Genomic DNA, 15079 nt, shown 5'->3' with positions numbered 1-15079 from the left:
TACAAGTGGTTTCGGAAAATAAGACAATTCTGTACAAATACTGTACACAGACCAAATTTATTGAAATAATGTAATACTTTTACAAAATGTCACTCACAAATTTCCATCTGTAGGTGTAACACTATTGACTCCTGACGATAATTACAACCCTTTTTTAAAAACACACACCACCCACCCCCCGCAGATACAATGACATAATATGTGCTTCAGTTTCAAATGTTTCAAAACAGGTCCAGGTACTGAACTCCAGAAACATACACCACAGTAGACATCCACTTAACATGCCAGCACTCATCAGAAACTAGATCCGTGATCATTTAAAGAACAGTTTCACACATGTCACACAGTTTGACAGTGTCACCTGACAGCAGCAGATTCCTAAAGCTTGTGCATACTGTTGGAAATCATCCCCAAACCATTACAGATGACACTGGATCATGTTGACATGGTATTCCCAAAATAAAAACGCATTATAAAAGAAACCAAATTAAAGCAGCTCCCTTTTGAGTTTACATTGTTACTTCTAGAACAGTTCAGAAAAATTACATTAAAAAAAAACATACTGCTATCATCTACTCAACCTCATGTGGTTCCTAACATGATTTTCTTCTATGGAACACAAAAGGAGACATTTCAAAGAATTTCCACACTGCTGTTTTTCATAAATTACAAGGATATAGGGATTTGAGCTGCATTAACATTCTGCGAAATATCTACTTTTGTGTTCCACAGATGAGAGAAACCATGAGGGGGAATAAATGATTTTCAGCCAAACCATTCCATTAAGATGTGCAGACAATAAAGTAATGAGTTTAAAACGTCTAGCAGACAACTCGCAACATTTTAGGTCAAGAAACATCCCTTGCATAAAGAGGCCTTTCAATTTGATTGTTTTTCAGTCTAGTCCAGATTCCAGTGCAGTTTTTACTCATCCATTACTTAAGTCATTAGCTAAAGCATCACATAGAGTTTAGTGTTAAATGAGAAACAAACTGTCATATGTCTGACCCTCACAAGGCAGAAAAAGCCATTACATAAAATTAAAAAGAAGGCCATAAATAGATAAAAACGACTCGAGATAGAAACTACAGGACCTAAAAGAGGAGGATAGCCAGTTCACAGAAAATGTGCATGCTTTGTTCTTTGTGCTATCTCTACAAATCGCCCAAATGGCACATAATGGGTACAAAAATAGTCCAACAAAAATCACAGAGAAAATCATGACCTTGTGTATCAGCACAAGGCGATCAAGTTCCAAACACCGGCCATTCACATTACTAACCCTTCCCATTCATCCCTCAGGAGAACATTGACAGAAAACACTATATTTTTTCCCCATCCACCTGACTCTTTCAAACCAAACCCAACTGGGAATCCTGAAAGAGGTCACTGTGGGGGCATGGGTCGCTGGCGCGTAGGGGACAGGTGTGGCGAGGGCAACTTCTCTGTGGGCGTGGAGGTCGTGATGGAGCTCTGCAGGTGCACCGTCTTGTGGAACAGTTTGTTACTGATGAGGACGACCAGGGAAAAGAGGCGGAGCTGGAAGTGGCTGCGATGTTGGAAAAAACGCCAGTGTTATCAGCAATAAAATCTCTTTTTTAGTAAGTTTTGTGTAAAACAAAAGAAAACCACTTACTAGAGTTTGACTGGGGTCTTTGCTTCATTAGCGCTGATGATGAAGAGCGGGAAGAGAATGGAGAACAAACAGCCGCTGGAGGAAAGAGTACACGATTCAGTAGTATATGAAGTATATCACATATGTCTAGGAAAACATTCAGAGTGATGTCTCAAAGTGATATATATATATATTAAAAAAGTGACATTTATTCAGCCTCATATCATTTCAAAACTGACTTTCCTCTGTGGAAGTTTTGGTTCCCATAGATTTCAACTGTATGGACCAAAATTTTTGTGTTCGGCAGAAGAAAGAACAGATTTGAAATGACAAGAGAGCAAGTAGTTTAATACAATTTTCCCTTGTGGGTTTTGGATTGAATGTGATGTAATTTTCACTACATAAAAATGGGCTTTCTTTTTAATAAGAGTAAAAGATGGTGAAAATAAGTCGAAATGGACTGCGATTGCACCTTATGATGTATGACGATGGCATCGCAGTCAGTAGTGCCATGGGCAAACCGAAGCCAAAGTAATACGGCCAGTTTCTCTCAATGTTTGACAGCCTTTGGTGCATTTCAACCCCTGCAGAGGAGACACAATGTCAATCAGGAAAGGTTTAGAGTAGATACTCGGATCGTTTATCACACTGATTGATCAGAGGTGTCCCACACTTACCGTGATTAAACCAGCGATACTCAAAGCAGTAAAGTGAGTAGAGCAGAGACATGTGCAGGAGACTGACCAACTGACCAATAGCATCAATGGGGAAGAGACTCACAATCCATCCCTAAAAACAACAGATATAAAAGTATGTAGATAAGCAAGTTGAAGGGAGATGTAAAGATGTCAGGAAACGACTACCTGAATGAGGAAGAGGGCCTGGAGCAAAAGATTGAAGAGCATGTCTGCAATGATCTTGCTGACGCTGGGAAAAGGCTGAGCTTTCCGTCCAGACACTTGAAACGCCAGATCAGCAATGTCCTGCCCAGCAAAACAGAACGAAATTGACAACTTAAGATTTCAAATATTACTAAACAGGTAGATATGTAGCCTATGTGGTTCTTGAGCACCAAATCAACAACTAGTGTACATATATAAAGACTGGATGCTGATGATTTTACCACTATGAAATCCTGCCTAACTTAATTAATTATAAAATAATCATAAAATCACTGTAAAGAATGTCTGATGTGAGAAAAGTCTCACCTGGAACCAAATGGCATTGACTATCTTGCTAAGAACAAAGAGAGGCAGGACCCAGAGAGCACTGAATACAGATGTAAGGATGAACTCCAGCCAGGACCACACGTTACCATGCAGCGAAGGGTCACCTGAAACCAGATCAGCAGGACAAGCATTAATACAAAGACATATCTAGACTACATGACATGAAGGTTCCTTAAAAGCACAACATACCTATGATTCTAGCAGTGAGGGACTGCAGCAATGGGATAAACACCCGATAAAACAGGAACAGGCTTAGCTGTGAGAGAAAACAAATGGGATTTTTTTTAATACAATAGTTTTGCCAATGCATAGTTGGCCAATAAGAGATTGAGAAACATACCCAAAATATGCCTCCATTCCAGGCACAGCACTGAAAAATACGACTTGCTAGTTTTGGTTCACTGTTATAGAAAGAAGCAAAGAAACCTATTTTATCAGGGCTGATAGTATTATAATAAACTGAATGAATGAATTTTAATAGCACATCTACCTGTCCTGTTTCCGTTCCTCGCTCTGAGCCCGTCTCATCGCCAGGGCCCCGCTCGTTCTGCGCCTCCTCTGCTCCTCCCGCTTCTGCTGAATCCGAGCATCGAGCTTAGAGATGGTTCTAATGCCCAGGATGGAGTCCTTGATCCCCTAAAAAGAAACAGAAAGACTGCCACTTAGATTAAGGGTGCCACTTGTGTGAATGATTTTAAAAGTAGTCTGAATACAGATAAAAATACAGTAAAACAGTATTACAGTGTAATATAACTGATTTTAGATTCCTGTGATGCAAAGCAGAATGTTTAGCAGAATTCCTCCAGTCTTCAGTGTCACATGATCTTTCAGAAGCCATTCTTATATGCTGATTTGCATTTAAAGGAAAATAAATGTGTTTCCAACCAGAACCTAACACCAAGAACTTACAGATGTTGATGAGCTTTCAAGTCGTATATGAAAACATAGGGTTTAACAGATGTAAAACTAGGTTCTGACCGTCGCAACATTGCGGACAAACGCTCTGACACTGTCCGTCATCTCCACACCGGCTGCAGAGTCATCAACTGCAGGAGGGACAGCCAGAGGCCAGACAAGATCTCATGACAGGAGGAGGACACGCCTGCAAACTTTCCAGAGAAAGACAATTCTTTATATCTGAGGATTCCTAACTTTCCATGCTTTCATTTCAGTGTTAATCCATTTGATACAGCAGCTTTGAGAAGAAAAAACAACAACACTGAAAAACCTCAGTCATGAACTTAAATAAAGGAATACATTAAATAAAGTTTCTTCAATTTTATTAGAGGAAACTTAGAGGCCCACAGATGAAATGACATGACATGTATGCTGAAAATATGCCTTAGTGGAACTCCACGTGACCATGATCAAGGGGTCACGCATATATAATATCAATCATGTTTTTACTATATATTTTGACCAGAACTAAAGCTTGGTGTAGAAAATATATCTATATATTAAAAAAAAAAACGCATAATATTTCAGGACAGATAAGATTACCATCATTTCGATTATCAAAAACCACTGTCACGAAGCAGTTTGATGTATCAGTTCTTTAGTAAACAACAAAACCAGCAGCATTAGCCAGTAGATCATTAGCTGAGCAGTTAAATACAGCAAAACAAATCTACTTTAATAGATATTATCGGACACCTATAACCATAGAAAACATGTCAACATATCAATCCAGCACGTCCTACCTCATGTACCTATTTAGACTAAAATCGTTTCTTCCCCCGAAGCCTTGAAGTTTCACTCTCTATTCTCAAGCAAGCTCTCAACAAAACAGCATCAGGCCAGTGCAGCTGCGCATGCGCGGTGCGGTGAGCCATATGACGGGATTTGTAGTTTTTAGACCCCGCTGATTGACAAGAACTACACCGCAGATACCCAAGCGACGCTTTCTGTTTGTTGCCACTTCCCACAAACTTGCAGCTTTAAATGCCCCTGCCTTTTGCTAGATACTACTGGGCACTTTATTTCAGAATATATTTGAAACATTGCATAGCTCTTAAATCAGGAACACATGGCTATTTTCAGTATAAGAAAGAGTCATAGGAGGCGATATGTTATTCTGTTTTTGAGTCTCGCGTGTTTTATTATATACCGACACTTCAGGTAAGGCAACATTTCTTCTAAGTTAAAAAAAGTCTTTAATATTTTTTTTTTTGCATGCAGCTGCACAGAAGGAATAGGCTACATAAAAATAAATAAGTACATTTATTCACTATTCAACTCAGCATTAGCAGGGTTTTTGAATTGCACGGAATTTGAATGTTTCCTGGTTAAAGTGTATTTTAATGTTTAAGTACTGAGTAATATTAATTACCAACATGTAGCCTACTATAGCGTTAGGTTGAGTATTAGGTTTATGAGCAGTTGATGAAGGGTAACTATGATGTAGCATTATTTACTGTTACTACTGTAGTATGAAGGCCTAACTTAAAAAAAATGTTACCAATATCGTAGCAGTGTTTTTACAGAAAACATTTAGTTTTTAACTTCTCTTTGTAATTGGGTGTTCAGTTATTCATTCATTTTGAAAGCTTTAATTAATAAAATGGTGATAATCAATTTCAAAGTAGGCTAATTCACTGTGCTTCTTTATGAATTTCAACTATATCCAATTATGTATTTATTTATTTACGTTGAAACTTTAATTGTAAAAATGGTGTTAGTCCATTTCAAAATAACTAGGCCTAACTGTGCTTTACTAATTTCTATATACTATTATGTACACTATTGTATACTATATACTAATTTCTTTACAAATACTTTCAAATATTTATTTTTGTTTATGTTAAATTATTTAATAGTTATTAACTGTCTAAAATTCAAATTTCAAGTATGTATTTATGTTAAATACTTTAACTATTAAAATGGCATTAATTAATTCTGTGCTTCTTTCTTTTGAAGATTTATTTATTTATAATTATTCAATTATGAACTAATATTAATGGGGAAAAATAACTTCAAAATAATTAACTGTCCTTGTTAACAAATTCCAACTTTTATGTATGTATTTATTGATTTATTTGTTTGTTTGTTCAAAGATTTAACTATTGAAATGTTAATGTAAATTCCCTGAGGAAAATGGTTTATTTTCTCTTAGTGTTTCTCTTGTTGTGTGTCCAGAGGTCCGACAGTAAAGATCAGGATAAATCGATCACTGGGTCTGAGGATGAACTCTTCTCAGTTCACTCTGGGAGGAAAGCCCTTTCGTATTCTGGGGGGCTCTTTACACTACTTCCGCCTGCCTAGAGCTTACTGGAAGGATCGGATGGTGAAAATGAAAGCATGTGGTCTCAACACTCTCACCGTGTAGGTTTGAAATTGACAAGCACAGTCAAAGACATTGAGAAGCATTTAATAATCAGACTGCGTTTAATTTGCAGTGATGTGCCATGGTCTCTCCATCAACCAGAGAAAGGAGAACTACGTTTCCAGGGAGGCCTTGACATAGAGTAAGAAATCCTCCCTATTCTTTCCCTAATTCCCATTTGTGAGAGCATTAGCGCTATATGTGATCAGTGTATTTTGATCCTGGAAGGATTTCACCTCTCACTTACGGTAGTTAGACAAACATCTCAGAGAGCTCCTGTTGCCGGTCCTCTGACAATACTGTCGCTCTGCTGTTGTCAGGAGGGACTTTGTTCTCATTCTCGTTTCATCCTGGTCTGCATCATTATCTGGGGTCTGCACAGCACTGGGAATACATCATTAATGTAGATCCTTGCTCTTCCATAACAACACAACCCTCCAACTGGAGACGAAGTCTAATATCATTGCAAACTGTAAAGATATTTTAAAATCGGAGTGAGGTCTGAAGCTGTAAATGGCAAGCTTCTAAATGGTCATTATGATCAATGCTTAAATTATTAAATGACAACAATTCAATTCAAAATAATTATGCTTCTTTACAAACTACAACTTTCACGCATTCATTTTATGATTTATTTTTTGTTATATACTTTAACTTTAAAAATCTTAATATTACATTTTTAAGTAGTTAACTGTGCTTCTTTAATTTTCAGATATAAATTTATTTAGATAAAATGGCAATAATTTATTAAAACAAATTAAATACACATGCTTCTTTACAAATTCCAGCTTTCGAGTACAGATTGATTGGTTTATTAAGTTAGTGAAATACTTTCACTAATTATTAAAATAACAATAATTAATTTTTAAATAATTTACTTTACAAATTCCAACTATAACATATACAATCTCAAAAGGGGGTTTTCACAGCGATGCCACAGAAGAACCAGTTTTGGTTCCTCAAAGAACTTTTAAGTGCACAGTTCTTAAAATAAGCTTTTTTTTAGTGTGAAGAACATTTTAATAATCTAAAGAACCTTTTTTCCACTGTATTTTAACTATTAACTATTTAAACTATTCATTTAATACTTTATTTATAATTCTTTGACTTCTATCTGATCATTTTAGGTATCTAATTTTTATTTATTTATGAATTTTTTGCCCACAGAAGTTTTCTTCACTTGGCTGCAGAGGTGGGTCTCTGGGTAATTTTACGTCCAGGACCGTACATAGGCTCTGATCTTGACCTTGGAGGACTACCCAGGTGATTTCTGCCATTAAATGAAATATAAATGGCTCTTCTGTAGAATAACTTTTAAGTCGTATCCTGCAAATTCCAGAGATAATGTGATTAAAAACTGTGAAGCAGCAAGCAAAGGCAGCATTCAAACCAAAACGATGTGCCACACTTTGTGGTAATGCATGTCATAAGGTGAAAAAAACTGTTACAAAGAGCTACAGATATCCAGTGTGTCTTCACACTGGGTAAAACTTAATTTTGGTAGTCCACTTTAGACATTCTAATAACTTTGCAACTACATACCAACTACCAGTCATTAGAGTTTTAGTAGTCTGTCTGCTTAATATTTGCTTACAGATGGTCCTTCATCAGACATTCTACAAAGCAGTCTTTACAAGTACGTCAACTTCTTCTACTAACCTTCATTTACCAGTCTACTAATATTCTAATGACAATAAGTTGACAGTTAGTTGCAAGCAGAATGTCTGAAGTGGACTATCAATGTCAAGTTTTACATCACACAGAAAGAAAAATTTGTTCTGCTTCTATCACCACAAACAAACCACTTCCCTCTTCAGCTGGCTTTTGCGTGATAGAGAGATGATGCTGCGAACCACTTACCCAGGATTCATAGCAGCTGTAAACGTGTACTTTGATAAGCTCATTCCCAAAATGGTGCCTTTCCAGGTAGGATTCTTTCTGAAACACAAGAAGTGCTAAAAAAAAACAAAAAGTACTCTGAGTGATCTTTGATGTTGGTCTAATATGATGTCAGTTTAAGAAAGGTGGGCCTATTATTGCCGTTCAAGTGGAGAACAAATATGGATCACATGCAAGAGATGGAAACTACATGCCATTTATCAAAGAGGTACAGTATGAGTTACCATTCCAAACTCAGATGTCATGCTTTCTCTCGATTTTAATTCAATTTCTTCCAGGCTCTCCATGAAAGAGGCATCAGTGAAGTTCTCCTAACATCAGACGACCATGAGGGTCTAACATATGGTGGAGTCCAAGGAGGTACAAACAAAACACAAGAATTCAACTTTAAATAAAACAACAACAACAACAAAAACAACAACACATGACCAATCACTATGGAGGCATATGCGTGGCAAAATGAATTTTGAAATGTAATAAGGCAATGACAATGCAATATGGAAGTGGTTAGAGAGTTTGATTCCTAGCCCTAAGGTTGGGGAAATTGTAATAAAAGTATTAATTTCTTAATACTACATAAAAAAAAATGTCTGATGCAAAACTTTTGAACAGTAGATTAGATATTAAAAATAAAAAGTGAATGGTGTTAAACATTCTTTCCTCCATCCCAGCTTTAAGAACTATAAATCTACAGAAAATGAATCATGATGACATCAGGTATCTGGAAACAGTACAGGTAGATATTTTAGTCTGTTTTGTAAATAAAAGTGTTTTATGAAACGTTTAACATTAATCTCATGTGCATAAAGCCCAACAGTCCTGTGCTGGTGATGGAGCTCTGGACAGGGAGGTCTGATGGATGGGGCGGTTTACACCACAGTTTACCTGCAGAGGGTGAGATCATGTCATATAAAAAATAAAAAATGAAACAGAAATTAATAAAATGAATAATAAATAATAATTTTGAAAGAATCATTTAAATAGTTTTCTTAAACTCATTTTTTATTAATTAAAATAGTTTTACTTATTTACTATTTATTATTTAAAAAGCCCTTGACAAATTGCTGTTTAACATGTTGAACATTGTCTGAAATTTCCTTTCTAATATAGACTTGGTTGCCGTGGTAAGAGAGATACTGCGACGAGGAATGTCCTTCAACCTGTACATGTTCCACGGAGGGACAAACTTTGGCTTCATGAATGGGGCATTGGCCAACCCGTCTTACAAAGCTCTGGTTACAAGCTATGGTTTGTATTAAGGCCTGTTCACACCAAGGCAATAACTATAAAAATACAGATAAAGATATAGCTCTAAAAGTCTTTCTCAATATTAAAGAATAGCAGATTCCACACCACAGCTATAATGATAAAGACGCAGAGAAACAATATCGTTGGAATCACTTTTTTTTTTTAGCTGATGAATGATACAAACATTGACACCCAATCAGAATCAATCCTGCTTTAACGAGCTTAAGAATTTAAAGAAGCAGACGAGTGTACACGATATCATTAAAATATATATATATTTTTATTTTTTATGTTTCACATGAAAAAGGAAGTCAGGTTTGGAATAACATGCAGCTGCGAGTGATGATTTGATCTTCATTTTTGGTGAACTGATTTTGCACTTCACAATATGGCCAGAGTATGGAGCTATCAAGTGCAGCACAAGCATTTCATGTAGGACTGAAAAATTGTATTTGAAAACGCATAACACAAGCCTTTCGTTCTCTCTTTCTTTTAGATTATGATGCTCCTCTGTCAGAAGCAGGAGATTACACACCAAAGTACCATCTTCTCAGAGATCTCCTCGGCAATTTCAACAGTATGTGATCCCATCCTTTAAGTAATAGGTCGACCAAAAAGGAAAATTTGCTGAAAATGTTTCTTCATCAAAATTGATTTGTAAAATTTAGCATTACAGCACTTGGTCACCAATTGCAGTGAATGGGTGCCGTCAGAATAAGAGCCCAAACAGCTGATAAAAACATCACAATAATCCACAAATAATCCACAAAACTCCTATCCATCAATTAACATCTTGTCAAGTGTTAAGGTGCATGTTTGTAAGAAACAAATCCATCATTAAGGCTTTTTTACTTTAACCTGCTGCTTCTAGACAAAATACCTAGACGTAATCCATAATAATGCTTCCTCCAATGCAAAAGTCGATCCCCTGTTGTCCTCTCATATCAAAATCCACCACTATATTTGTTTAGAATGGTTTTCAACTATTTTGACATGTAAATGATGCTAGATCTGTGCATATTTCTCTCCTGATGCAGATAAGACTGGAGAAAGCATGCAATATTATATAGAGGACTCGTATTGTAGACTGAAACAACGGTTTGAAGTTTAAAACATCTTAAAGACAGAACTGTTTGTTTTAAACGTGCATCTTTTTGCACCTCGAACCATTCATGTTTTTGGATGCTGTACAACATATCGCCAATTTATATTATTTTCCTCCTGGCCATGTGGCCTTTATTGGAAAAGTTACTACTTTGTGTCTAATAATAACATGCTCACATTATTTCTGAGCGCTGCTGATTTCTGTGATGCTCTTCAGGTGAAACGCTCTCCGAGATGCCTGGTATCCGCTGGAAAGAAGAGTACGAGGCAGCCATATTGTTCCAGCACCTGTCCCTGTGGGACGCTCTGCCATACACACATGAGGTTAGAAGTCTACTTGACCCTGATTAACCCTGAGAGACAGAAACATTTACTCTGAGAAATGAATCTCAAAATCCAGCATCTTCACCCTCTAGCCTTTCAAATCACAATTCCCGGTCAATATGGAGAATCTGCCTGTGAATAACGGTAACGGCCAGGCATATGGATACACCCTCTATGAGACCACCATCATCCGAGGAGGCTCCTTAAAATCAGGACACAACATCCGAGACAGAGCCCTGGTTAGTGCTGAGAAACAGTTAAGCTGGGCGGTTGTATATGAATATGCATCTGCTCTAATTTAATTTTAATCAGGATTTTACCCCTAGGTTTTTGTGAACCAAAGTTTCATTGGCATTTTTCACCACAAAAATGTAGAATTGGCTGTTCCTGATGGAAAGGTATGATTTTATTCTTTATATCTCATTTTTGTGTTCTGTTAATGTTGAGTTGGTTTATTAAAAAACATCTTATATTTGTAATACCTTGTAATAATATCTATCCCATTTTCTATCTATTAATATAATATATAAAAACAACAACTCTACAGTTCAAATGCTTAGGGTCAGGAAGGTTTTTCTGGGAAAGAAAGAAAATTAATAGTTTAATCCAGCAAGGAAACATTAAATTGATCAAAAGTGACAGTAAAGACATTTATAATGTATCAGAGTTTCCACAAAAAAAAAAAAAAAAATCCATAAATAACGATAATAATAAGAATTGTTACTTATGCAGCAAGTCAGCATTTTAGAACGATTTCGAAAGGATCACCTGACACTGAAGACTGGAGTAATGATGCTGAAAATTCAGCTTTAACATCACATGAATAATCAGCATTTTAAGATATATTCAAATATACAAATATTCAAATATACAAAAAGTTATTTTAAATTATAATATTTCACAAAAGTGATGTTTTTACTGTATTTTTTGATCAAATAAATGAATTGACCATTGATTATCGGCAGGAGAAACGCACTTTGAGTCTGCTGGTGGAGAACTGTGGCCGTGTGCATTACGGTAAAGACATGGACAATCAGCGCAAAGGTACAGTTAATGAACATCAATGCTTTGTGTTTTAAGATGTCACGTTTATTATTACCAACCTATTCAAAATCTGTTTTCAGGTATTGTTGGGAACATTTTATTAAATCATACACCTCTTAGAGACTTCACAATATATAGCCTGGATATTACTACTGACTTTATTGACAGGTGAGTAAAATCTTGAACTATGTGACAGGCCATAAAAGATAAAAGAAACAAACAAAAACAAAACCTTAATCATTAATGCTTTTATTTCAGCTTGTACAGAGCACCTTGGAAGTCTGTTCCTAACAAACCAAGCTTCCCAGGATTTTTCCAGGGAAGGTTATTTGTGAATGGATATCCCAGTGACGCTTTCATGAAGCTGCCAGTGAGTTTAATGAATTATGACAAGATTTGAACGCTTAAAGTAATAGTTCACCCATGAAAATTTGCTGTAAGTGTACTCACCCTCAGGCCATTCATTATGTAGATGAGTTTGTTTCTTCATCAAACAGGTTTGGAGAAATTTAGCATTACATCACTTGCTCACCAATAGGTCCGCTGCAGTGAATGGGTGCCGTCAAAATGAGAGTCCAAACAGCTGATAAAAACATCACAATAATCCACACCACTCCAGAACTTGTGAAGTGAAAAGCTACAAGTTTATAAAAAAAAAAAAAAACAATTCCATCAAGGCGTTTTAATTTTCAACCATTGCTTCTGGCCTGAATACAAATTTATAGTCCAAAATAACACACTTTAAAAAAAAATCCATCCCCTGTTGTCATTTCACATCTTTGACTCTTTTCACTTAGAAATGGTGTTTTCCCCAAAACCAATAGCTTGAAATTTAAATATCTTCATGATGAATTTGTTCATTACAACATGTGGCTTTTTGGTTTATACAACATGTTAATTGGACTGGAGTCATGTGGATTCCTTGGGGATTATTGTGATGTTTTCATCAGCTGTTTGGAATCTCATTCTGATGGCACCCATTTACTGCAGAGGACCCTTTGGTGAGAGAGTGTGACTAAATTTCTCCAAATCTGTTCCAATAAAGAAACAAATTCATCTACATCTTGAATGGCCTGACGGTGAATATACTTTCAGCAAATTTTCATTTTAGAGTGAACTATTCTTAAAAATTTGGTTAGAAATATTGTGCTGATTATTATGTCTCCATGAAGGGTTGGAGTAAGGGTGTGGTCTTCATTAATGGCCAAAACATCGGACGGTACTGGGATGCTGGACCACAGCAAGCTCTGTTTCTACCAGGACCCTTCCTCAACAGTGGAATGAACCAGGTCCTTTTATATACATTTTCTTATATATTTTGTGCAAGATGTTTTCTGGAAAAAAATCCATATTATTCACTGGTCCGCTAATGTTTTATTTCGCCAACAATTCGTGGCCTATGCATAGAAGCTTGCTTGATTTACATTTTGTTACACGCGTAGGTACTTTGTGTTGTACGTTGCCATGACGTTAGAGTGACCATATTTCCTCTTTGTCCCGGACATTTCCTATTTGTGGACCTAAAAAAATGTCTGGCCAGGTGTGATTTCTGAATCGCTCAAAAAGGGGCGAATTCTGCTCCGGGTGTGTGTTCGCAGAGTGTTCACTTCTCACTGCTGCGTGTGTGTGCATTTGGGTGGGTTAAATGCAGAGCACCAATTCCGAGTATGGGTTACCGTACTTGGCAAATGTCACAACTTTCAACGCCGCACACACACACACAAAGCCACAGCACGTGAGTAGGCAACCAAATTGAGTTTTCTTTCGCGCCTTCATCAGCAAATGCAAACAAAGCACGTCAGATTGTCAGTATTGAGGAGTATCCACTTAAAGAGTATTGTCCCCGATCTGCACTTTGTATGGCGCCATACTTTACCCCAAACCAGAAGGTTCACAACTTCAAACCCTAATACAGCTTGGTCCCATTGCCGTATCGGCTCAAATGCATAGACAGTTGCACTTATTATGGACTTAGCAGTGCTTTCAAGGGTCATCTTCCTCCATTTCAAAACATGTGTGTTCAAAATTTTAAGAAATTCTTATATTACTATACTGGCCATTGGAGCAAACCAACCCCCATAACATTACACACGGTTTTACTTGCAAGATGGCAGCTGCAAAAGCTATATCAGAACAACCCTTTCTCTTTAAAATGATTACATTTATCATGTTTGTTATATTTTTTTTATTAAAATTGAAGTTAGTTTCCTAAATAATCTAAACTTGCTTCATTTCCACTTTAAGCTTTAAATCATTTCATCCATGTTGCCAGTAGCAAACAATGGACAAACCAAGTTATTACACCATTACAAGCATTTAATGCAGCATATTCACCGATACCGATATATCGGCGACAGGCTCATATCAGCCAATAATATTTGCAAAATGATATATAGGTTGGACTCTATATAGTATACTATACACATTTTTATATAAATTTCTTTGACTCCAAAGAACTCTTTTTGGTTATGTGTTTGAAGAATTACTGTAAATATCAGTATTGAACCACTGATCTATAATAGAGATATAGTTCAGTGTGTTGAACCCATGTAATATTATTTATAAATATAAAATATTTGGAATTTGTTTCCATTGCAACAAATCAACAAAAATTCTGACTATTAACATAAAAAGGTAAATTCTAAAAAGATCTGTTTTCTGTTATTCATCAGGTGATTGTGTTTGAAGAAGCAGAAGCGGATTTTAAAATCCAGTTTGAAGATTCTCCTGATCTGGGAATGACAGTTGACATTTAATGAACAAAATTCAAGACTGTTTTATGTAAATCAGCATACTGCTTAAGAGACAGAACTGTACTATCAAATACATAAACACTGTCAAAATGCCTGAACAAAAATAAAATGAACAAAAAATTTTATGTCACAGTTGGATTGATAAAACATTAATAGCACATTTGTATTAAAGGGGTCATATGATGCGATTTTAAGTCTCAAATCACAAATGCAGACATGGTTTTATGTTTATGTGCCCGATACAACACAACATAATTATATTATCCATAATTATGTCCCCACCGGATAAAACAAATGCCTAGTTTGTAATGGGTTTTATTGTTATTGTCTTGGACATTGCATCACAGTATGGCAAAGGACGTAACAATTCTGTTACATGCTTGAGGTATTTAGCCAATCACAATGCACTGGCCAGTCAGAGCACACCTCGCTTTTCATACAATGAATTTTGTAAAAATCGATGCCTTTCAGAAAGGCCGGCAATAGAGGAGAAACAATAATGTACATTATGTGGAAAATAATGTATTTTTTTTTTACCTTT

At 36.2% G+C, this 15079-nt stretch overlaps 2 protein-coding genes across 4 annotated transcripts; one reads left to right on the top strand and one right to left on the bottom strand.

Annotated features, from left to right (window-relative positions):
* Positions 1-38: 38 nt before the first annotated feature.
* Positions 39-4679, bottom strand: ei24 (EI24 autophagy associated transmembrane protein). Of its 3 annotated transcripts, none has more exons than XM_026274009.1 (11): positions 4545-4679; positions 3823-3953; positions 3335-3480; positions 3185-3245; positions 3034-3100; positions 2824-2948; positions 2479-2598; positions 2293-2404; positions 2088-2199; positions 1637-1711; positions 39-1549 (listed from the first exon to the last, which is right to left on the bottom strand). In XM_026274009.1, exons 2-11 carry the CDS (start codon positions 3862-3864, stop codon positions 1387-1389), a joined length of 1023 nt encoding a protein of 340 aa, XP_026129794.1. In that variant the 5' UTR covers positions 3865-3953; positions 4545-4679; the 3' UTR covers positions 39-1386. The 3 variants fall into 3 exon arrangements, with proteins under 3 accessions (XP_026129794.1, XP_026129795.1, XP_026129796.1); XM_026274010.1 differs by having other exon boundaries at positions 4554-4677; XM_026274011.1 differs by lacking the exons at positions 3823-3953; positions 4545-4679 and adding an exon at positions 3586-3803.
* Positions 4680-4731: 52 nt separating this feature from the next.
* On the top strand, positions 4732-15038 carry LOC113110023 (beta-galactosidase-1-like protein 2). Its single transcript, XM_026274000.1, has 19 exons — positions 4732-4962; positions 5980-6165; positions 6240-6308; positions 7334-7429; positions 7984-8092; positions 8181-8273; positions 8344-8425; positions 8737-8801; positions 8875-8959; positions 9176-9313; positions 9810-9890; positions 10635-10741; positions 10834-10980; positions 11068-11139; positions 11707-11785; positions 11866-11953; positions 12044-12155; positions 12958-13074; positions 14458-15038. The coding sequence occupies exons 1-19, from the start codon at positions 4871-4873 to the stop codon at positions 14539-14541; spliced, it is 1902 nt and encodes a 633-aa protein (XP_026129785.1). The 5' UTR covers positions 4732-4870; the 3' UTR covers positions 14542-15038.
* Positions 15039-15079: the final 41 nt, after the last annotated feature.

Source organism: Carassius auratus, chromosome 10, assembly GCF_003368295.1.
Source record: "Carassius auratus strain Wakin chromosome 10, ASM336829v1, whole genome shotgun sequence".
In the NCBI taxonomy this organism is placed as follows: Eukaryota; Metazoa; Chordata; class Actinopteri; order Cypriniformes; family Cyprinidae; genus Carassius; species Carassius auratus.
The sequence above is the reverse complement of the archived record's forward strand: the minus strand, read 5'-3'. Positions and strand labels throughout refer to the sequence as shown.

Excerpts from the sequence above, each read along its gene's own strand:
- LOC113110023 (XM_026274000.1), top strand. The coding sequence starts at position 4,871 with ATGGCTATTTTCAGTATAAGAAAGAGTCATAGGAGGCGATATGTTATT. Across the intron at positions 4,963-5,979 it reads ATTATATACCGACACTTCAG|AGGTCCGACAGTAAAGATCA; the intron begins GTAAGGCAACAT and ends TTGTGTGTCCAG. Across the intron at positions 7,430-7,983 it reads GACCTTGGAGGACTACCCAG|CTGGCTTTTGCGTGATAGAG; the intron begins GTGATTTCTGCC and ends TTCCCTCTTCAG.
- ei24 (XM_026274009.1), bottom strand. The coding sequence starts at position 3,864 with ATGACGGACAGTGTCAGAGCGTTTGTCCGCAATGTTGCGACG. Across the intron at positions 2,949-3,033 it reads CCTCACTGCTAGAATCATAG|GTGACCCTTCGCTGCATGGT; the intron begins GTATGTTGTGCT and ends ATCTGGTTTCAG. Across the intron at positions 1,712-2,087 it reads CCATCGTCATACATCATAAG|CGGCTGTTTGTTCTCCATTC; the intron begins GTGCAATCGCAG and ends TCTTTCCTCCAG.